A 25,132-nucleotide genomic window follows, 5' to 3' on the forward strand; every position below is an offset into this window, starting at 1 on the left:
CAACCCCTGAAACTACAGGGTATCTTTTACCGTTTGGTTTTGTATGGACTAAACAAATGATATACAGTGTGTTAATTACTGAGCTTTAGAGGTGATGGTAGGTGAATTATAGACAGAGCCAGGCTAGCTGGTTCTGACAGTTTCTAGTCTTTATGCTAAGCTAAGCTAGCTGGCTGCTGGGTGTAGCTTCATATTTATTGTACAGATATGAGAGGGATATCAATTTTCTCATCTAACTATCAGCAAGAAACAAAAATGAGCATATTTCCCAAACTGTCAAACTATTCCTTTAATCCTGTTATATTTTTTAAAGAGCTATTTGCTGCCTCTGGAGAGCTGGTCAGAGCAGTGAGATAACAGTGAAGTTTTAGGGCATAAAACCAGAAGAAAGAAAGCTGAAAGATGCTGAAACACTCCACAGAGCTCAGAGTCAGGTGATAATAACTATGAAATAATTATAACTATGAGTGATGTCTCATTTGATTCTATGTTAGTATAGAAAAACTGATCAGAGCAGTTTTGATAATACTGTATGTATGGTACTTTGATGTAGTCTACTTAGTATCTATCAAGACGATTTGTCTGCTGGCACCTCAGTCATTTTTTTCTACACTTACCAAAATGTCTTGCAATAACCATCTAATCTTGTATTAAAGAGAAGCCTATGTACTTTCCTGAAAAGTAGATGAGTTTCATGCTGCTGCTGTTGGAGGAGAAACTGGTCCACATCTATCCATTCTTCTTTTTTGGAAATTCCCTCTGCGTGGACCCTTATTCTTTGATTCTGCTAGGCTTTTATGTAAAGAAATATTTTAAGCGCTTGAGGGCAGATGTTTCTTTTAAAGATATTCAGAAACCTGATACCGGTGATGACCTTTGTCTCAGCTGTGTTTTTTGTCATGCTTCAGTCAGTTCAAACACAGCAAGTGTTGATACGTGCCTGCAGTGCTGATTTTGAAAATCAGATGCACATGCAGGAGAAACACATGACCTTTCCTCTCCCCTCTTTACGACGCCATTGCGGTGTCAGTGTGTGTTTGTTTGTTTGTAAGGGTGTGTATTAGAGTGAGAGACCTGAAGGACACTTGTCCCTTGTGGGATGGGAAAGAGCCTTGTGCCTTAAGGGCTCTAGAGCTGATGCTCTGACAGGTGAGTCTATCAGCTGTCCCCAGCTCTGTGGCTACATATACAGGACAAGGACACAACGTCTACTGCCCACTTCAATGTAATGTCACCTCGCTTGTCATAGGTTGTGTCACCTGTCAATCACAGCTGAGTAATGTATTGTCAAGTGCACAGGCCAAGGGCACTGCCAGCTGTGGTGATAATTAACTCTGCAGAAGACCTTTGAGTCATATAATAGGGGTCAGCACACCCCACCGTAACTCTGGCATTAGGTAAGAATTGTCCTCCACGAGGAGCAGTGTGATTAAAATGACATACTGTAGGTTTCCAGACAGGAATAGTGGAGGTGGGGGTGGGCAGTGTTCCATCACTTCTTATTAGGAAAGGTCATCTCATTGTTCAGGATGCAGGAAAAATATCCAAAATTGCCAAGTAAAGATATAGTTTGGAAGTCAAATTTGAAAATACCTGCAGAGTTAGAATCATACACTATAATGAAGTCAGAAAAACACATAGCAACTGGAAACTGCTGTCTTCCACAGAGCAGCTGTCATTACTGACATTTTATCATGTTAGATAGTTTTAGTCTTTATCTTTATAATTATTAGTCTTTATGATGGCTTTTATGATGGCTAAATGTGCATTATTTTCAGAAAGAAAAAAAAAACATCAGAACTATTTTACATACTGTATCACTGCAAAGACAATGACAAGAACCAAAAACAGCAACAACATGATAGCCATGTTCCTGATGTAGCTGTACTAATGTAGTCACATACAAGACAGGAACCTTTGTTCTGCCTCGCAGTTCTGTATAAAAGGTGTGAACACAGAATGGGGGGACATTGTTATTCTGCCTTTAAGCCGGCAGCAGAGGTATAGTCAAGAGCCGAATCGATGTCTGTGTAAAAGGGCTAGCTGGCGCAGTGAAATAGACGCCAACGCTGCTGTGTTACACATCATGCCTCTGACTCCGGAACGCCGGCAAGCTGTCTAAAATCACTCATGGGGGTGGCATTATGCTGACTTTGTTTGGTTCAGTGGAAACAAGCAAAAACAACATAATGATGAGTCTTCTTAATGGCAATAAAGTGGGATTTCTGTTTAAAAAAGGCTAAAGACCTCATCCTCAGTGAAGGTGACAGAATCAAGGTCACTTGTTGCACTGAAGGTCAGTCAGTGTCTTTGCTACTTCACTTACTTTGAAAAAATAAATTCCACACTTAATTGAGTCACAGAATGACAATTTAGCCATCTCTGTGACAACTGATAAAATATTCAGTGAGTTAAAAAGTTAAAACATTTATTAAAGCAGTACTAATCAGTCTTTTTTATGAAAACAATTGGATCATATGACCACATGTAATGTTAAAGTAGTTAGTAGTACTCAACTCTGCAATTCCCCTCAATTCAGCAAAGGGTTTTAGCTCATTGTTTTTCTTTCTTACAGCCCACAACTTTACTGTTTTGGTTGAGTCTCATGGTTCTCATCAGCACCATTTCCAACCACAGCCCGGGTCCCCAGCTCCAAGGCCAGAAATGAACTTTCAAGCTCAATTTTAACTCATGCAGTTTTTTATTATATATATTTATATTATATAAGAGTGATGGCAGATGCACTTGTGTGCAGATAAAACAACATGTCTTTATACCACCAATATCTAAAAACCCAACAGATTCAAACAAAAAACCTTTAGCATCACACACAGTGCTTAAAGTCTTTTGTTCACAGTTAATTTCTAGGTGAAAAGAATATTCTTAGCCCACCTAATTCACTATGTAGAATGACAGTTTCAGCAATTTAGGTGCCAATTTTGAAGATACAAATTGAGTCTTTAATAGACTGCAATGCTTTCTGCCTGTACTCTATTAGATGGTTAGTGGCTCTCTGTGGTTTTGCATGATTTGAATAGTTGTGTCGTTACATTAGCGGCCGGTGTCTCCTTCTAATCCCATTTGCCTTGTGGTTACAAATAAGGTGCCAGCAGAGCCACTCAGCTGAAAGAACAGGGAATCCATGCTTTGTTCAAAGCAGCCCTAATTCAATTGACATTACTGGCTGGCTTTAATGGATTTTACCTGGTGAGCCTGCAAATTGAATATTTTAAGGCATATCAACTCCTTCAGTGTAACTTAAGAGAAAAGGTGCAATTTTCATTTTGTCCTAACAAAACGGTGACATATAGGAGATTATATCTACTTTTCGAGTTTGATTAAATTCATTTGAGCCGTCTTCACAGAAGCACTGTCCCTCTTACCTCTGCTTTTGGCTTTCATCTCCCCCCCCCAAGCCATTTGATGTTCGCTGCTTTTCGTTACTGGAGCACACGCTGTCACACACTCACATGCACCACACACACACACACACATAACTACATCCTTTTGTACACCTCAGCCCTCCCGACTCCAGTCTTGTCTTCCTCTGAGAAGTCGAACTCTTTGCGGTGTCATCTCATTGAGCTTCTGAGGTTGTTATTGTTTTATCTCTCAGTCTGTTGATCGCTGCGTGAGGTGGGCAGCCGTCCTTACCCCTGCTTTCTCTGTAAAGGTCAGTGAACCGTGGATGAAGTTGTGTCGATCAGATGAATGCCGTAGACTGACAGCTAATTTTCATCAAAGCAGCTGTGGGCGAGGGGGGGTGGGGATGTGGTGCCGAGTTTCGTGGCGCCCCATGGGCCTCTTGCCTCTCTGAGGATTCTTCACTACTTATCAGGCTTACTGATTCACTGTGTGGAGATATGATCCTGCAGTCCGAATGAAAAGTTGCAGTGCACTTGTAATGCCAGTTTATAAAGCTATGGAGAGAAGGGAAACAGCAAAAAATCTCACAAACAACACTTTGCTGTAACATTTTTCATTCCTGCAGCAGCCTTGTCTGATCATCTGCACACGCCAGCCTTTGTTCCTCTCTATTCATTTTTTGCCCTCTTTCCTCTCCTCTTGCCTTTGCCAGTATTCTAAACATGGTTTGCATTGATTTATTCTCTTCCACCAATTAAAAGCAATTTTGTGAGCATTAGAGTAAGCCATGCCGGGGGCCGTTTACTGCAGCAGGCTGTTCATTACCTCATTGTGTGTGTGTATGTGTGTGTGTGTGTGTGTGTGTGTGTGTGTGTGTGTGTGTATTCCTGACGGCTTGTCTCTGTGTGAACTCTTGGGTGGCTCTGTTATGCTTATTTCACTGTGTGAATGTGTCTGCACATGCATGAGTGAATGTGTGTGTGTGTGTGTGTGTGTGTGTGCCAACGCGTGCCTTATCATTCATGTGTAGTTATACATGAGCAGATGGGTGCTGTTGTGTATCTGAGATTCCCCGCATGTGCAGGGCATTAGTTTTCTGTTTGCAGGCTAAATCCTCATGTTGTTGAAGCAGTGTCAGTTGCCTCTGCCACGACACAAAGCTTATCTTTTACCAACTCCCATGCCCCCTTGGGAAGGGGAGACGTGGAGGTGGGGCAGGGGGATGAGGGGGATGTGTAAAAGACGGCAGGAAGCTACTGGCTGATGTAAATAACCCATGGGTTCTGGGGGGAGGTTAAGAAGCCAATGCCATGCAGTGCCCCTGCACCCACCCCGTCCCCCTCAACCTGACACGGCTCCGCACCTCATGCCAGTCACATCACATCGGTGTGTCAGTGCACACAGGGCTCTATTTGTCAGTGACTATGACCGCCATCCACCCGTTGATGGACACCTGCTGTATTAATATTGCATTGGTACACCACGTGTGGCAGACTGAATGTTTTTTGGTTTGAGTCAAGGAACAAATTTTAAACTTCAGCAAAGTTAAGTGTCACCCACTGCAACTTAAGGCAAAACTGCCTGAAATAACATTTTGTCACAACTTAAAATTGATGAATTCCTGCTCATTTTGTTCCTCGTTTGCTTAAGGTTTTGAATTCACCACTCATTTGTCTGTTCACCTACAGCAAGGAACATTTAATGACTCTTGCTAAATAAGCACGCTTTGACATTTCGAAATAATATATAATCTGTAAGACATAATAAAGCAGTAGCAGATCTTTTTACTGTGTCAAGATGGAATAAGTAATTATACCTCTTGTTTGTCAAAATCATTATTGCAGTGAACCAGTTTGCCACTGCAGCTAAGCGACAGCCTGCAGTGGGAAGCGATTTGGCATCCCCTTACTTTCACTGTACTAGTTACTTGTTTTTTATGTTTTTTTTTTTTACAGCTCCAGCAATTGGAGTGTACAATTAGCTGCACAACAATACATACTGTTATGCATGTATATTATATGTTCATATAAAGAATGCCTGTCAAGTATGTCTGTTTTCAAACTAGAGATAAGGAGGCATATCTTTTTACATCTTTTAAGGACTTGACGTGGAGAGCTCTGTGCAGGGGTATTTCATGAAACAATGTATCTCTTTACAAAATTAACTGAGGTAACGTTATGATTTAGGCTCCTTGCCTTTATGTAAAGCACTCTGACCAACACACTGCATGAAACCAGGGATGAGACATCAGTGTTGGAGCAGCAGAGCCACAGCCTTCAATATAGCTTCCCATTTACTAACCATTTCCTCTGGGCATGCAACTATTTATTCCCCCAACCTTCTCAAAACTGGAAATAAAATGAAAAGGAGCAAAAAGGGGAAAAAAAACAGAAAAACAAGAGTGCGGGTAAATCTGCCAAAGGCAACGTTATGACATTATCTCTTCGTCACAGCTTAACAGAGGCCTGCTCCTATGAATATGTGTTTCTGCATTCGTTTGAGAGTGTGTGTACATACATGTGCAAGCCATACATGCATGAGTACATGTGTGTGTGTGTGTGCATTTCTGAGTGTTTGTGTGTGGGTGTGTCATTTTCCTGCACCTGCGCTCGTGTGAGTTTTGAGAGCATTTGCTGTTGCACTCAAAATGAAAGACATCGTGTTTACCTCACGTTCATCTGCAGATTAGCCTGCGGCTGCCTGCCTGCCCCCATGCAGGAGAAGAGTGGAAATACACACTTCCCAGCAGCCTTTGTTGAACCTCACTACCTGCTCGCTCTAAATAAGCTCCTCTCAAATACACTTTAATATCCTCCAACAAGGGATGATACTGCAATTCACAGGCTAGAGGAGCAATTTCACTAACCTTCAAACTAACTAACTGCAGTCAGTCTTGTTTTTGTAAAAAGCGACGCTCTTGAATTGGTTGAATTAAATTTTAGCCTGGTTTGATTGAAAACCATTGTATTTGATGAAACTGGAGAGGAAAAGCTGATCAAATATTTTATAAGTCTTAAAATATCTTAGAAAACTCACATCTGAGTATTATTGACTGTTTCTGTTTCTCTCTGCTGCCCTTTTTTTTTCTTCCTGCATGGTTTTTCCCTGTCTCGCTGTGCTCTTGAATGTGGTGAAAATCCAATTAGGTGGACACATTCTGTGAGAACCACGCTCCATGATAGCAATCATATGAATTCTTCATATGGGATTTTCGGTGCTTCCCTTTCATTGCTCACACCGTGTATACACAAAAGATAGAGTAATTGGCAAACAGATCTCCATACAAAATGCATCTCCCCTCTCTTTTATGGCCACTCAGCATAACAATGGGTACTTCTGTAATCTCCACTGTGTGATTCAGAAATGAAAAGCCAATAAAATGTGTCTCCTGGCATGTGAGGAAAATGACTGCCACTGTGGGTAGAGCATGTTACTAGCACTTAGTAGCTCCCCCACTGACACATGAGCAAAAGGTACATAATTGTCTAATGTACTGCATTATTTTGGACACTTAGTGCTAAGTTCTGGCAGGCTGTGGCACTTCCTTCTAAAGCCTTGTACTACCAAATAGAATCTAAAATACTAGTCTGTATGCAGTAATAAATGCAAATATTTGCATGGATACACATGGGGAATTCTAAATACTTTATCATTTATGTTGACATTATGTAGCTTAAACAGAGGGAGCAAATGAATAATTCATACTAAGAATAGGCTGATGCGAGGGTGATAGAGTGAGGATATTATGTTTACCTGATCATGCTGACAGCCAGCAGACAGTGATGCTCTGTCACAGCCTCATACTTTTATTATAGTTTTCATAAAGGGACTCAAAAGTATTGTGTTAGGACATTACATTTTAATCACACTACCTGTCGTCCTATTGACATTGTAACTGTTTGATGTCTCTGAGCCCCTGTCCATCCACAAACACTGCTTATTTTGGTCTCCTGTAACCTGTAGTATCGAAGCATCTGTTTTCCTTCCTTCTGATGAATGGTCGAGATGAGCAGCACAGCAGATGGATTTAAGTAACTGCAGAGTACAGTCACGCTCTGTGCCTGCAAACACACTGACTCAGTCACTCAGCCTCTTCCCTAACCTTCTTTTCTCCTTTTCTGTCTTGCCATCTTTCTATTTACCTAAACTCCTACCTGCCTATGGCCTCACCGACAGTATTTCTTTTTTGTTCTTTTCCTTTCCTTTTTGAAAGGCAAATAAAGAGAAAAAAGACCAAGAGTCAGCAGCCTTGCTAGCAGCTTTGTGTAGAGGTATTTCTTCATGCAGATCAATCTGAAACAATGTGGTTCTTTGCACAGCTCTGGTTTACTGCCAGCATTCAGAACCACACATTGTAACAGACTTTATGTTGCTGCTGTGTACTGGAGATCAATCCTGTCCCCTAGAAATTATGTTTATATACAAATAAACAGCAACAGCAGATATGTTTTTTAGTAAACATAATTACATCCAGATTACATTTTCTGTTAACACAATGAAGAAATGTTGTTAATTTATGTATTTGAAAAGACCCAAATATGTTGATACTGAATGTATCAGTAACATGTTCTCCGTCAAAATATTTAGCATATTTGCTTTCGGCTAAAATATATGATCTTGTAGTAGTGACAAAAGTTTGACACTTTTTTATGGTTATGTTTAGGTACTCATGGCACTTGGTTAAGGTTAAGGAAACCAAAGTCAAGTCAAGTCAAATTTTATTTATATAGCGCCAATTCACAACAGAAGTTATCTCAAGGCACTGTACATATAGAGCAGGTCTAGACCGTACTCTTTATCTTATAAGATTTACAGAGAAAAACCCAACAGATCCCACCATGAGCAAGCACTAGGCGACTGTGGCAAGGAAAAACTTCCTTTTAAGAGGCAGAAACCTCGAGCAGAACCGGACTCAAGGTGGGCGGCCATCTGCCTCGACCGGTTGGGTTTAGACAGAAAGAGAGGGGGTGGGGGAATGGGGTAGGAGAAAGACAACATTGCAGATACACAGACTAGGTCAAAATGTAAATAGTAGTAGTAATAATAATAATAATAATGGCTTAGGGCAAAGGGCTTATGCTGACTACTCCTAACCACAGATGGGACTGTGGATGTGAATCCTGGTCTTTGGTGTGCACTTTGTTTGCCTGCCATCCTCCCCAGCCACCTCCTGGTTAATCCACTGCTGTTACTAAATGTAGTGCTTCATTCATTAAAAAAAGAAAAAAAAAAACATAATCCAGCCAGCAATTAAGTTTCATACAAATACATTTGCTGTTGTCCAGTTGTACATGTGTGTTTAATATGATTTCTAGGGGACAGGGACCCCTATTTTGGGCTGTACTGCTTGGACCTCCAGATATTACACAGCTTGATAACTCAGCTATCCCCAATCTTGCCTCTATAGCCCTTACTGTCACCAAAGTCATGAGGACACATTGTCTGGGAAAAATGAATGTCTGTTGAAAATGTGTGTGTGCGTGATTGTGGCAAGTTGTCTGGTCTGATATTTCACAGACCAGTGAAAGCTTTGACCTTCTGATGGCACCAGAGGTCATTAGGATTATTCATCCTCTTGGCGTCAGGGAAATGTAATCCATCCAATAGTTGTTGTGTTACTTCTGTCTGGCCGAAAGTGGTGAACAGACAAACTGCCATCACCATCCTAGTCATGCTTCTAGCATGGCTAAAATGAAACCTACAGTATATCGCTTTACAAACACATACAGTCATAAGCAATCAGGTACACACAACAGCTCTCTGCTGTCTAATAGCTAAGAGGGAGGGTTGGTGTGGTAAATCCATCAGTAACACCACAATTTATTAAAGAGATATGATCCCCTGCATACACTCTCAGACACATACATACATACAAAATCAGTAAAAACCATCAAAAATTTGTTTTGAATTTTTTGAGACTTTGGAAAAGTTTCCATGTCTTATTGTACATTGCAGACATAAAATAAGTCTGGTTTGATACGTCGCTTCGGGATCGGAGTGTAGGCGTTTGGCCTGATTTATTTTTTGTTTTCCACTGTGTATGTTCATTCCAGTGTATGCTCTTACAGCAGTTATGGTCTGCGAAGCAGCAGACTCGAAGATGAGCACAGTGCTCTACACTGTTCCATTAGCCGTCAACCACAAACCATCACAATGTACTGTCCTCCCGCTGTCTTTCTGCCATTTCCCCACACTGCAGCTTCTCTCTTTTCCCCATTCCCCACTGAGCTGTTGCATTCCCTGCACACTGTTTATGTAGGCGGGATGGCACAATAAAACAGGAAAGGGTTCCTTGGGGAGCTGCTGATTGTAGATGCAGATGGTTCTCAGAGGAGTCAGCGGAGAGATATGGTCAGAATAGGTCACCAAACCCTGTGATTCTTGTGAGCCAGGAGCAGCCTGACAGAGCCAGATGGAAGCAGGCCACAGAGGTAACAGGAGTGCAGCCTAGGTCACAGACCACTGACTGGGGACTCCCATTATCGTCCAGCCTCAACCTTATTGGATTTCCCCCGGAAATGTTTATTTCTTTCACTGCCCCACTGAGAAGTAGCTCTCCTACTTATCTCATCACTATTTATTAAGGGAGCCCCTAAGGTCTGAGGGAGGATGGGTGGTAGAGAGAGTACAGACTCAGAATCATGCGAGGGAAATAATGTGAAGATAGAATATACTGTATTTGCCACATGAGGTTCTTCATTCTCTTGTCCAAGAAAGGGTCATGATGATATGAACTGACATTAGATTTGGGTATGAACCACTCTGTATTTCCTGATTGCCTCTGTATTACCTGCATCCACTTCTCTTTGTTCAGCTCAGTTTGACTCAGACTTAGTACAGTGCCGACTCGTCAGGTTCTCTCATGATTGCTGACAATTTTGAGAAGTTACATCCAGTGTAACTTTAAACTGTCACCTAAATGCTGCTGCCTTTTTACACTTTTCCCCTTTTTGTCTCTGTGGGCCATTGTCTCTTTACTTCCTCTCTGGTTGTGTAATACTTGGTATTCAGAACATTCAGTCTCAATTGTAGCTCCATGGCTTCACAGGAAAACTATTCACAGACTGAGGATAGCCCAGGTGCATTGGTATAAAGTGTTGCCTTCTCTTTCATTTTCGGGGGGAGTGTCTGCTTGTCAGACTTCTACCCTATTGCTGGGAGTCTTGCCCTTGCCTCCATTCTTTATTTTTTTTGACTTGGAATATCACACAACAGAGTGATTCAGTTTAGTTGTATTAAATGTATACACAAGACCGCAAGATTAAGGAAAATACATAAGGATACTGCTATCTGAAGTCTACAATGTATAGTGTGCAAAACTCTTTTATTTGCACTGTCAATCGCAATGCCATTTTTTTTAAAGATGGTCTATTGATTTGTCCACCATTTTGGTCAAGACTGAAATATCTCAAATCTACAAACAGTCATGATTCCCAGATGATGAATCCCACAGACTTTGGTGATATCCTAACTTTTCCTCCACTGCTGCCAGCAGGTTGACATTTTTATCTTTACTGACATATATATGTGTAATATAATATTAGATGGATTAATATGAAATTTGGTACAATAATGCATTAGATGAAACCAGAGGATGAAACCTAGAAAATCAGATGTTTTGTGTAGAGTAACCAGCAGGTCAAAGTTTTCATTTCTAGTGAAATATCTCAACATCTATTTGAAGGATTGGTGCCAAATCTTGTAAAAATTAATGGTCCCCAGAAAATAAACCATCCTGACTTCATCAGATCAAATTTTCAGTTAAAAACTCATAATTATTTAATAATTTGGTTTGTTAAGAGATACCTGGCAAACTAATGACATTCCCACCAGCCTCAGTTGCACTTGCTTTCTGTGGCATGCTCTAGCATGTACCTATTAAATATCACCATGTGAACATTGTTATTGTGAATGTGTTGCATTGTGACCATGCTTATATCAGTATTTAACTCAAGGTGTCATGTATAGTCATAGTTTAGATGAGGATTGTGTAGTCAGTTATATATTTAGCCCTTTTCTATGTGATGGCTTATATTCCTTGCTGAAGGTTACAACATGAATCTATTAGTCACTAGTGGTGGCTGATTGCTATTTAACCTGCAGGAGACTCTTACGCTAGCTGATTACAGGGACAAACTGACCATTAAGTCAATAAAAGATACTTCAACCATTCTCCAACAACTGCTCTGTGAGCTCAGATACGGTCTGTGGAGTAATGACTGGTTCCCCTCTGAGACTCAACTGTGTTTAAAACATTCTGAAGCCCTACTGGAAACCACTGATAGACATCCTGATCACTGAAGTGTAAAGAAACCAGATACAAGACCCCAAGCCTTCCCGTTGGGACACGAGGAGGACTGTGCATGAGCTTTTTGTGTTGCAGTCGTATGCGCACTGCCAGAAAGTTACTCCTCAGCACATCCTTTCACTCTGGCTTGAACAGTGGATCTTCCATTTAGTGAGGAAAAAAACCCATCCTTGGACTGGCATTGTAAGCGTTTATTCTGTGTATTCCATAGTTTGCTGTAGGTTAAGATGAAGTGTTGTAATTTACTTCTTGGTACAGCCATTTTTGCCCCACCTGTCTTCTATAAAGTAAACAGGTTGAGGAGATTTCCCACTACTCCAGTATGTTTAAGTTGTGCAGGCAGGTTCTTGTCACTTTCAATCAAAGGAGGATGAATGGAAACATAAATATAGCCATCTAGTCAAGACTGTGGACACTGGGTGTTTTCAGGGTTACAAACATAGTATATCTTGTGGCTGTCTTATATTATGAGCTACAGATCCCACTGTATTGGAGAATTTCTGTGTATTTTGAAAAAAGTTTTTTTTTTTTAAGAAATTGTAAAAATCAGTGCATTAGACTACTGCAGTATCTGACTTTTAGTTCCTAGTACGGGTCAAGCTCCAAAAATTCTGGATCCTACATTACAACTAAAAAGCATGTTTTCATTAGATCTTCCCTCCCTTGTAAATGCCCATGCCTTCTAACCTTCACGCCCACAGTTTGCCATGTAGGTTATCTTAAATTTGCCTTTGAGTCTAAACTGAAATAAACCTGATGAGATCACTAGGGTTATTTTTCAGACCTGACAATAATCCCCCAGAGCCACAGAAGACATTATACAACTGTTACACAGGCCTTGTAGAACTCCTCATGATGTGTAAAATTACCCTCGTGTAAAATTGCCAGTGTTTCTTTTTAATACATACTGTTGTCTACTTCTGAAAGGAATCAAACCAACTATTTATTCACTGTGGCAATTATTTGATTATCTTCCACTGCAGAATTTGGAATAACATCCTGACAAAAAGATGTGTGTCAGATTTGTTTTGCCCTCTCTTGCCCAGTTTGACAACTTCTTGTTCCATTACATTAACCCAAACAAGCACAGAGTCTTCTTCAATTCACAACTATAAACATGAGAAAGCGTGAGAGATGTTTTAATCAATTAATCAAATTACGCACACTTGCGAGCACAACATCCTCCCCTGCACACTTATACATGCTGCTCATCCACAACTTCACAAAAGACAGAGCCAAAATAACTGCTGAGAGATGATGAATGGTTCAAGGTTTGCTTTCTTTCATAAACCCAATATTTGTCAGTGTTACAGTTCACCTCACGTCAGGCTTGTTCTTAAAGATGGCAAGCTATGATTGGGCTGGTGTAGTCTGCCATGTCTTTCAGCCAAGTCATGGCAAAAATCCATTATTCCGTGGTTGCCTAGACTGACACAGATCTCATCTCTAAAGACAAAAATATGATGAACATATGATGTACTGGCAAAATCTGTAAATGTCTGTAGGCATTCATTCATACACACACAACAGAGAGGAGAGCAGTTGGCAAAAAGACATCAAAACATCTGAGAAACACTGCAACATAAACATATGACTACACACACACACGCCCACATACACCACATACATATACACATTCATTCAGAGTGACCCTTCCGCTTTATGTTCTTTTTTTCTTATAGGGATGGGAGGCCTACCATCTGTCATATTACCCATTTTCACTTCGTATATAACCCCCTTCACAACATGATAAGACATCACATCAAAGAGAGAGGCTTGACTGGAGAGGGCAGACATACTCATTGGCATACAGACAGGCAGGCATAGTGCATGTTAAAGTGTAGCAACAAATTCAAGATGAAAGCAAAGTCCTATCTTTGGTCTCATCTGCCAACCTGGTATGGAACGGATAAGGAAAGTGATTGGGTCTTCTGTTATAATTTAGTTTTTTCTTCAATCCTGGAATGCTCTTAGGCCAAATCACATGGGCCTATGAACATGTAATACTATGGAACATTAGTCTAAGTCTATTTTATGTCAACACTTTGACCTTTCGATCACTCTTCTCTCTACAGTGGATATACTTTAAAATATGGGTTACCTTTAAGGGAGATTTTCATTTCCTTTTTTTCCTATGGACATTTTCCTCCTTTGTAGTCTACTGAGCCAAGGACATTGACGCTGTAATTTTGCTGCAGTCAAAGAAACCTTTTCATAATGTCCTTTTCAGACTGCGAGAGAGTGAATCTATTGCTGGGGGAGGTAAATTAGAGAGAGGAGTGACATAATGGGATGGTCACATCCCACTTATACCCTCATATCATGGCAAACAGCACATTCACCACAGATGGCAGGGGAAAGAGAAGTTATTTTTGATTTAGTAATTCTGATACATGGTATTTTGGATAAAACTCAATGAGATTTTAGCAAAGATGTACACCAACACTAGTCATACAGGTTAAGACACACAAATTGCACATTAAAATAGCAGGTGTTGTCTGTGTTTTGGTTACTTGATTAACAGGTGGAGCACATACAATGACACAACTAGTTGTTCTCTTGGGAAACAAAAACTGTGATCAAAACCAAGATAACAGCTGTGACATCTTTTGAAGACAATGCAGTGCAGCTAGACAGAATGATGGAGGAAAAAGATCAAATCGTCTTTTTGGACGCAGCTGCTACGCAGGGATCAGCTGGATACATCCAATAATTCACTGAAATGAGGATCTTTTTGGGAGCAGAAGAGAATCTTTTGGCCTCTATACTTTCATAACCATGTCTTTGTTTCTCCACAGAGTTAAGCTGAAAGAAGGAGTGACGTTTCTAGGGGCTCGTCCAAGCAACCCGACTCAATGGATAGTCAGCCAGGATGTGAGGAGTGAAGGCCACCGGGTGGTGACTCTGCACTGCCGCAGGAAGGAGTCCAGCTATGATCAGCAAAGGTAAGCAGATGAATTACTTCACTTTAAAGGAACACATCAAGGTTTTGGGAGACTTCCTACTTAAGTGGGAAACAGATATGAATGTGTCTCCAGGAGACTACCTTCATTACATTACACACATTTTCACACTGTGAAACACATTCTTTTTGTTGTTTATTTTTGACGTGTACCTTATTAGCATACAAAGTTGATGTACCGAACGTACTAGGAAAAAAAAAGAAAGATTAATTATTGCAGCATTAATCAGTAGTTCAGCTCCCACAGGCCACCATCTTCATGTTTAGCTGATACAGCAGAAGTTGTCCTGTCTACTTTGTAAAAATATATTTTAAATTTTTAGTCAACTTTTTTGTATGCAAAAAAAAAACTTGTATCGCAATTAAGAATTGCTATTTTTTATATAACTGCTTCAGATTCTCATTTTCTCACTTTTGTGATAGTCAGCCACTGAGTTAGCAAGATCGCTTAGATTGGGTAATGGTCCAATCTCCTGTAAGATGTTTTTACAGTGCTTTACATTACCATCATTTTAGAAAGTGCTGTTGCTGATCATTTCCAAGAGACACACAGGCACTGACACAAACAGTGTGAATGGTTATCTAAGTGATGTTCCCTTTGCTGAAATGACACACTTGAGTTGACATAAAGGCCATGGGAGATGTCTGCTGAGACCACTGTGGGGAGAGAAAAGTTAATAGACTATTGCAATATCCCCTCTCTTCTATATTTCTCTCTCTCTCTCCATCGTCCCTCCTCCTTCATGCTCTCTTTTTTATTTGCATACTTATTTTCTGTGCTGCCATAGCTGCCATATAGCCTCAAACTTGTTTTGGTCATTTCCTATCTGTATTCACGTCCTTAAACTAATCTGGCAGATAGGGAAGTGATTGCCAGCACTGGGGAAAAAAAGGTTGCTGTGTTAATTAACTGCTGATTGAAGGCCTTTGTGTGTTTTAATGGTTTTCCTTCTCGGATCAGGAAGTAGTTTTAATAAATCTAACTTTCTAGTGACAGGTGTAATTTTATGGATTAGAGGCAGATTTAGAGTAGGAGAAAGCTCCACTTATTTGCTCTTTAGCTTTCGTTCCACTTAGCAAATTCAAAACCACTCCCTTAAGAAAACAGGATACTTGACATTAAAACTGCAACTTTATAATCAAAGTTGTGTAGGGGTTATTTAAGTGTAGAGCAGTCTATGAAACATGTGTAATTTGAATCTGTTGGTCCAGTGATTTGTTTAGACATGCTGCTATTAGTGGATCACTCCGAGGAATGATTATAGTGTAACTACAGTTCCACAGCACATAAAACAAAGATAGCTGTTCCTGCCTTTGAACGGCCGTGGCTGTAAAATCAGAGGGAGCTAATAAAGATTTTCTTTAATTGATGTCTCGTGCTATAATGTGTTGTGTGATACTACAGTGCTATGTACACTGCTGATGGTTAAATCCAGATCTCAGTGGCATGTTTTGACATAGGTTTAATATTTCCACCTCTCAGAACATATGGTACAACTTTACTTTATTAGCAGACAGTTGCAAACATGTACTGAAACTTGTTTTCAGACCTTCTATTCACTCATATAATACTGTAAGTTCTGACATCACAGTCCAATAAATAGAGGTTTACACTGACTGCAAATATACAGGAATGCAAAATGTGCTGTTGAAAATAATCTTTTTATCAACTTAAAGATAATAATCAGAGTATATGTAGTTGTGCTACAACTGTGAGCTAAAAATGATTTCTGTTCTCATATCGATTGTTGTAGCACAGTAAGATTTTTTTTGGCAAGGCAAATGTGTGAGTCCAGTTGTTGTCCAGGTTGAATTCTTGGCCTTTAACAATAATGTTCCCATGGATCTCATGTAAAGTGCCTGTGCATGGCTCTAAGGGAAGCTGCAGGATCTTGAACAACATAAAAAGGAGCTTGCAACAGACTGCAGCAGTGAGCAGCAACACTTGGCAGCTGGCTCCTCCTTCCCTCCGGAGCCGTTCTCTCACCCTTTTATGCAGGTATTATTCTCTCTGCTCTGCCTCATGACCTTACCTTCACTCCCCCCACCCACACACACACTTGCTCTGTTACTGTTGTAAAATCATGTTTTATTGATTTACTAAGTGAAGAAGCCAGAGACAAGAGTGAGCATATTTAGTCTAATCCCTGCTGTTTGGGCCATGTACGATGGACTGCTCCTTAATCCCCACAGCTGTCAAAGTCACTTCACAGAGAAGACCAAAGACGCTGCATGATGGCTATAAAATACACAATGCTCCAATTTTTCTTTCGTCTTGTCCTCCCTGCTCCCAGTCATTTCAATGAAGCTCTTTTAGAAGGGGATTAGACATAGCTATCTCATCTGTTGAGCTGTCATTCAGCCTCCTTTCTTCTCTCTGCTCCTTTCTTGAGGATGGGAGGATGAGGAGGTGTGTGAATGCTGTAGGTCAAAGAAATGTGGATCCAGTTTGCATCTTAATTTTTGTTTTTTAACAAGAGGAAGAACATGATTATCCATTTATCTACATATGTGGTACTGCAGTTAGACATTGCTTCTATTCTCATGAGACCCTCTCCCTAAAAGTACACTATATTGACCAGAGACCATGCAGATTTTTGTGCATGTATCTGTATTGGGTTAAGTTTATACTTAAGTTTATAACATTGTCTCACTAACTGTTCACTCAAAGTCCTGTTTAAAAAGTGCTCAAAAAATTGAAAGTTGCCAGAGAGTCACACACAGTTTATGTGTTATTAAGCACACTCAAAGTTAAGCATTCATATCAAATCACCTGCCCTTGAAATTTCCCATCTTTTTATTGTTATTATTATAACTCTTTTACACATTGCATGGCCACTGACACACAGTTTTATTTGGATGTAATCAAGGAAACTCATTGCTTGGATGGAGGAATGGAAAGGTGAAGGAATTGTGAAAGTAAACAAAAGCATGTTTTTTTTTTTGTTTTGTTTTGTTTTTGTTTGTTTGTTTTTTTGTAAAGAATGAATTATGTACTATGATGAAACAACTTTCATGTTCATAAACCATGGCTGGTAATGGGTGGCACAAAATGTAGACTGCTTATACCTATATAACAAACAGTTTACAACTGTTTATGCTTAGGGACAATACTGGTAACATTTACAGACTGAACTTACTAATTTTTCAGATGCAAATGAAACAAATATTTACTATTAAATGTTTACTAAAAAACACATTTTTTAAAAGTAAATTCCAGCACCAATTCCATGGTGTAGCTATTTAAGATTAATACTCTTTTTCTTTATTCTATCCAGGCTAGGATGGAAGGGTAAGGGTAGCTCAGCCTGTCAGGGTGTGCAGCTGTTAGTGAGTGAGCTAATAACACCGGCAAACATATATGTCATCACTAACTGCTCTCATGATTGCAGCGAGGTTGGATTTTCATCTTGACATAGACACACACACACACACACACACACACACACACAAAAACTGAAAATTGGAAGCAGAGCTCAGACTGTCAGCCGTGGTAGAAATGGATCGTTGCCACTGCCACTGCCACTGGACCTTGGATTGTGGACTGGACTAAAGTGTCATTGAGTAATGTCTGTGGGACTGCTAATTGAAGCCTGTGCGTGTGTGCCATGATGGGACCCTAGCCCCACTGCAGGCATGAGAGCACAGCGTTACTGATGGGTCAGGTGTACTTTATGTGCAGGTTCAGTCAGTCACTTGAAGCTGCTCAGCCTGGCCAGCTGAGCCACTCCTATCTTCTTGTTCACAGCTGATGCTCCAGCCACACCCAGCTCTCTGTGAATACCCATTTAAAAAATAAATAGACATTGCTGTTGTGTAGTTGCCCACATTTCTGCTTTCTGCTATTTCAACTTTCAAACTGACACATCATCTGTTATACAGTGTAATATACATTTTTGACAGTATGCATCAAATAAATATGAATTTCATCATAGAACACATTCTTTTCAAAAGATATGACATATTTAGAATCTCTTTCTCGGCCCTGTAGACACTGGAACATGCACACTTTGCCTTTCCCTGGCTGGTGGTATCCAGTCTAATAAAAGCAATCCTGAGGTGACAGTTTTTCATCAAGGGGTGCTACAGTGTAAAGACAGGTTGGACTTTTGACTGAAAATAACAGAGCTGAACCCACTCTGAAGGAAAGTGCCACCAAACAGCTGATGTCAGTTCTATTGAGCACGCTATAATGAGTTAATAGCTGTCCACGATTTTGTCATGAGATGTTTTAATGAAAAGCCAGATCTGCTTCGGCTGTGCTGCAGGCTAGGTCACACACAGTAAGGCTGCAATGTGTTAAAATAGTTGGGACTCTATTGCAGGTCAACTAAATAACAATGGCTTTCAAACAGAGCACTTGTTCATATGATACCTCCAGTAAGAGCTGGAATCAACTGAAATGACTCCTCTTCATTATATTCATATTGTGGGAGAATGTTGTGCTTGTTATTACTTTAAAGACTAATTAAGTAGAGGAAAGTAAAGAAAGTTTAGCACCCATCACTAGGCACAACAAGCCTATCACGCTTCACATGCTAAAACAGTATGTATGGGGCTCTACTAAGAATGACACCATCTAAAAAGTTTGTACAGTGTAGGATTCTTTAAATCACCATTCTTAATACAACAGTTGAAGTATAAGAATGGATTGAACAGTGTGTTTTTCTAATGTAAGCTGCAACTGATACCATGCCAGGCTAATTATCTTACTACCTATACTGGTGTAAACTAGCTTCATTCCCCAAGTAAAGGGGCTTCATTAGTCAACTATATCTATACTATAATGCCCCATCCCTGGACTCTTTTAAGAAACTCCTCAAAACTCACCTCTTCAACAAGGCCTTCAGCGTCTAGCCTCTTTGTTTTATTTATTTTGTTTTGTATTGTAAAGCGCCCTTGGTTTTCTTGGAAGGTGCTATATAAAGTTATTATCATTATTATTATATTGTTATTTGGGTTTACAGGTTACATTAAAAAGTACCTGTTCAGAATTGAAACATAGTAGCATAGCTCAAATTTCTCCATTAATTTGTATTTTGCTAAATGCTATTTGTTATCTGTCATCCTGTAAATACCTGCAACCTTTCTTTGACAAGTTGAGATTTTCAGCGACAGGGCTACAGTACATCAAAGAAATCAAAATGAGTCCCTATAGAAAGGGACAAAATTGCTATGTAGAGTACGCACATTGGCTGAAGTGCACTCTGGTAGATTGAAAAGTTCACTTTGTCACCATTAAAAGCGAGCGTGTTCAAAACAAAAGCAGTCCTGCTTCCTCAGCATGTCATAAGCCATAAGTGGAAGCCTCAGTAAAAGTGCCATGTCTGGGACTTGGTAGTTCATTAAGACTGTCTGGGTGCAGATGGATCTCCCTTGTGAGCAACCACTTCATTAATCGCCCACACCACACCCAACAGTTGGACAACAGGCAGTCCACTCATTGTAGCCTCTCCACAAGAGGGCTAGTCCAAGCAGGAAAGGGAGGGAGTGGGTGTGTGTCAAATATCTTTTTTTAATTTTGCAAACTTCAATCCTCATTGTAGCCTGTTTTTCATTGTCTGTATAGAGTTCAGATTAATGTAATTAAATTCAGCGTACATTAATTTCACCATAAAGATACATGACTTTTCCTCTGCTGCGGACTTGTAAATCTCATCAATGTGAATGGTTAGGATCCCAGAGAGAAAGAAGTCATACAGCTACGTAATAATGGGTGAGATTTGGCAGCAACCTCGCAATTTATCTCAATTTCAAAGTCTAGAGAACCTTTAAGAACATAATTATTTATAGTTTGTGACATTTACTGCAAAACCAAAATAAAACAAAGGACCCAAGGTAGCTTTTTTTAGTCTTCAATGCCCCTGAAAAAATATTAACCATCTTCACACAGCTGTGCTTGTATTATCCTTTTTCTTTTATCTTCTCAGAAAAATTAGCTTCTCTTTGCTTTGCTTCAGAAAAAGTTAAGTTACAGTAAGAATGACAAGGTGGCTTTTAGGAAAATTTTTTTAACAAAATTATTTTCACAGTCAGCACAGGACATGAACAGATCATTCCTATTTCTGTGATTTCAGAAATTCTAAAGGTGCAGCAGCCCTGAGAATGAGCCATACTCGGTAGATTTTAATGCTATATAATGCTGTATAAATCAAGGCTGAAATGAAATGGCCCAATTACATTAGGGGCAAACAGGAATGTTAACTTGACAGACTTAATGCTAACACCCTTAATAATGAATCAGCCCTATTCTCAGAGGACTCCATTTACCGTAAACACTCTTCCTGGAGCCTCAGTGGCAGTAGTTACCATTACACAGCTGTCTACACTACTCTATTCTCTTGTTCATCTCTTAATAATAGAAATGACATGTGATCAGTGCTCGTGTGTGACAGCCCGGACGTGTCGCAGCTTTTTACTGATGTTCTCTTTTTTCTTTCTTTCTTTTTTTTTTTTTTTTTACCAAGACAGAGTGAACACTAGAAGTGTTATTAGGTGCTATAATGTCACGTTGATGAGAAAGGAACATTCAGATTGCATTTAATGGAATAGATGTGGCTTGGTTTCCTTTATCAGGACCGGAGCGCAGATGTGACATATTCTGTGTCTCCACAGGACAGCCAGCTGATTACAGCAGTCAGCCCAGATAACATCTGACTGTTCAGGCTGCTCCTCTGTTCCACTGCCAAGGAAACAATATGGGGAAATAATGTCCCAGTATGCCTCATTGCACTTTTTCCCAGTTAACCAATCAGACAGTAACACTCAGTGGGGAAGATCTGATCTGTACCGTGTTCATCTACACTAGGTGACCATGAAGTTGCTAGGGTTGTCAAAGTTTAAAACTCATTCATACATCACATTGGCTCATCCTGAAAAGCTGATATAGGGACTGATACAGGGAGATGTGAGTTTGCATGGCAGCTCAGTTTCACTCGTATCATGCCAGGATGGATGCTGTATATCAGAATTTGTTTGTGGCTGGCACCAAGTGGTAGATCGTGTATGTACAGAGGAGAGACAGATTATGGGTTGCATGTGTCCCAGAGAGTTCATGTGTTTCAGATTTATAAAGGTTTATGAGTGAATATCCTGCTCTTAGAGGTTAATCCTCCAGAGGATTAGATTGTTACCATCAGTGTTTGGAGGGCTGCACTACCAGAGTTTTTTTTGTAGTTACTTTCAGCAATACAGGCAAGTATGGTTATGCAGGTCAATACATTTATATTGTTTTTTTTCTTTGTTCTTGTACAGCAGTCTCAGATTTAACTGTATATTTGCACACAAAACTGAGCTGTTCTACTATGAGTTATACCTACAACAAGCTAACTCTTTTTGGTGTTAGCTCGTCTCAGTTTCTAACAGATTGCTGACACCCTATGTTAAATATACCAAACTACTAACCTGGCATATTCATCTGCTGAATTCATTTTGCCTTTAAGATGTATTTAGCGTGGACATATGTGAATGTATGTACATGATTTAAACATCATTCATCCTTACATGCAGCCATGATGTATTGTTTTTAAATCATTTTGTGTTAAAGCTTTAGATTATGGGCTGTAAATTACAGTGTAATCATTCTGGCTATCAGTAAATTCTGTGCCATACTGGGATAAATATTAAGACAGTAGGTCAAGATATTAAGAGTTAACAACTTAATGCTCTAATTCATTTGAAAAAATATGATATCCTTACAACAGTAATTTCTGGAAATAGCATTGTAAAAAGTAAAGAGTATTTATTGACCATATTATTATTACTAGGGAACAAAACATTATGCTAAGACAGGAAGAGGGTTCTGTTGCTGTACCTATGTGATAATAGAAGCAAACAACTTTTATAACCTCATTTATGTCTTCATATCATAAACAAGAAAGCAGCCAACTACATACAATTTACTTTCACTCAAACGTTTACATTTATTGAATGTCTTTAATGGAATTTATAGGACAACATACAGCATAAAGAAGATAGTATTGAGTCATTAATCACTCACAAAGCACATCAATTTTCCCTCCTATTTTTTATTTATTTATTTATTTTTTTTGAAAAGCTGCTGCCTGATTGGTGTCAGTACACTACCATCACAACAGAAAATTTAATGTATGGGAGGAAACGTCTTTATTGCAGTAAGTCCATAAGTTCTCTGTACTTCTTCCTTTACATCCTATCAGTATGTAAACACTAAGGATTTTAGAGATGCACCATATGTTCAAATATTTACACTGTAATATGTGGTAGCCAAAATGTTACCTTTTTTCACTCAAAAAAATAAAATCATTAATTTCTGTAATTACTTAGGCTATTTTATCAAATGTGTCTGTAATTTTATTTAAAAAGTAAAAGCAAAGTACACACTGGAGCACACTAGTTTCTCTCTGTATTTACTGCCTGCCTCTGTGAGACGTCAGGAGCCCTCAGTTTTGTTTTGAAATCCTTTTGAGTGAAACAAAGGCCACAAATAAGCACAGCATGGATTCATTTCCCATGCTTTCCCCAAATAAATAAATGTATGACCATACTCTCTGTAGAAATTTCCCTATGTTTTTAGAGCAGACAAACACAGTTTTGGTGAAATTAGACCTGTGGTTAGATCAAAATTGTTGCTGTGCTCGCTGCAGGTAGCACTCAGTCAGGGAGGCAAACTGTGTGAGATGTAAACACGGAATTGTCTACAAGCACTCTGACAAACATACTGGTTGTTTCCATTCTAATTACATCTTTGTAGTGTCTATTGAATAAGTACTGAGTTTGGTTTCCCTCATTCAGCACTCCACCCCTGATGAACATCAACAGAGCAGAGAGAATAAGCTCCACTTATCTTTAATATTGCCATTCACATTTCACTTAGAAACTCCCTCCCAACAGATTTCTCTAACTGAATAGGCAAAAGGAACCTTGGCCTGCAGATGGCTCCAATTAACCTCAGTTTAACTTGGCCTTCAAGATGATTGGCTTTTATATCGAAGCCTATTCCACTTAAAGAAATACCCAGTAAGGCACCAATGCTGTCTCATTTCTGTAACCTGCACAGGAGAAGTATTTAAATGAGCCTATTAAAAGAGACCCTAGGCGGTTGAGAAAGGTATAGGAGCAGTATTTGGATAAAGAAGGGGGGTTGCGCACACACAGAGGACGGGATGTTGAAGAACTCAGCATACTGAAAACAAATGGGCAGCTCCGCTCTCAGTCACAGGCAGATTCAGTCAACCATAAGACAAAACAGAAAAGGTACAAGTCACATCCTCTCATCTGCACTATGGCACTTGTGCGTGCTAACACTGACAAGCAATCGGTTTGCTGTCCTCCGTCATCATTCCTAGCCTAACAGGTTGAAAGCAGAGCTCCGTCCAGCTGATAACGTGCAGGGAAAAGTAGGATCCCACTGTGGCCAGGACTTACCAGCTCTGACATGTAATCAGGCGATGCATACACTTCAGTGGGCCATGGAGGTATCAGCAGCTGGACCCAGAGCGCCTCAAAAATGCAGGACCAGTGGACACGTTCATGCCTTCAGATGAGATGCCACACTCTGTACATGTCACCTCCCCCACCTTGAGCCTGCACACGTAAACACCTGGCACAGATACATGGGTGTACATGCCTATTTACACACACAAACACAGTCAGAGACAAACACACATGTGTTTGTCAGAGCAATTCCAGTTTCAACCTCAGGTGACAGTGAAGCATAAGAAGCTGTCCTTGGCTTGTGGAGGTCACACTGAAAAGACATGCAGCAGCTCCACAGTTAAGCTATGACTTCACTGCCATTTGTGCCAAGACTATATTCATGATTTACTGTCATTAGAAGACCTTGATGCTTATCTGCATGTATTTCAAAGCTGATGTGTCTGTCAGTGACAACAAGGCCACATTAGAATCTTAGTCATGTCGATTGAGTGGCTCACACTGATGCAGTCAGACACTTTCCGTTAGTCTATCATCGTGTGATGCAGCTCAACTCTTCACAGCCACTGGATCAACCCTCCATCTTTCAGCAGCATTGAATCACTGCGCTGAATATGTAAATGGACACCATTAAAGCTCTCTTTCTTTAATTAGTCTTTAGATTTCATGACTGAGTGCTTCCAATTATGAATCAATGTCTCATTCCTGCACACAGACCCCTGGGTGTGCAGAGGGAGTTTTTCTGTTACAAAACGCTTTATAATTTCTCCCTCTGCCAAGACGGCCGCTCACATCACACTCCCTAAGTGCTGATCAATGAGAAATTCTGCTGCTGTAAGCCTACTGATATGTGTATTATGTGCACTGGTAAGATTTTTTTTAATAAACATGATCAGATTTCAACAAATATACAGTTTGATTTATGGAATGGCCTGTCTGCAATTGTTCTGTTGATGTGCGTATGGTGGATGCGATATGTCAGGGAATATAGGGCTGGTGTGTGCGTAGTTGCTCTGGTTGTAATTTAGCACTGAGCTCATTAAGTGGTGCGTAAGGTGCTTAATACCTAAATGCACTCCTGA

At 39.9% G+C, this 25,132-nt stretch overlaps 1 protein-coding gene across 1 annotated transcript in view; it reads left to right on the forward strand.

Annotated features, from left to right (window-relative positions):
• The window catches only part of si:dkeyp-14d3.1 (transmembrane protein 132C), a 118,594-nt gene that overhangs the window by 48,415 nt on the left and 45,047 nt on the right, over nt 1–25,132 (forward strand). Inside the window, exon 3 of the mRNA XM_018668927.1 lies at nt 14,473–14,619. Within this exon, the coding sequence (XP_018524443.1) occupies nt 14,473–14,619 (147 nt within the window). The remainder of the gene's footprint in view (nt 1–14,472; nt 14,620–25,132) is intronic.

The sequence above is a fragment of the Lates calcarifer genome, linkage group LG13 (genome assembly GCF_001640805.2).
Source record: "Lates calcarifer isolate ASB-BC8 linkage group LG13, TLL_Latcal_v3, whole genome shotgun sequence".
NCBI lineage: Eukaryota > Metazoa > Chordata > Actinopteri > Centropomidae > Lates > Lates calcarifer.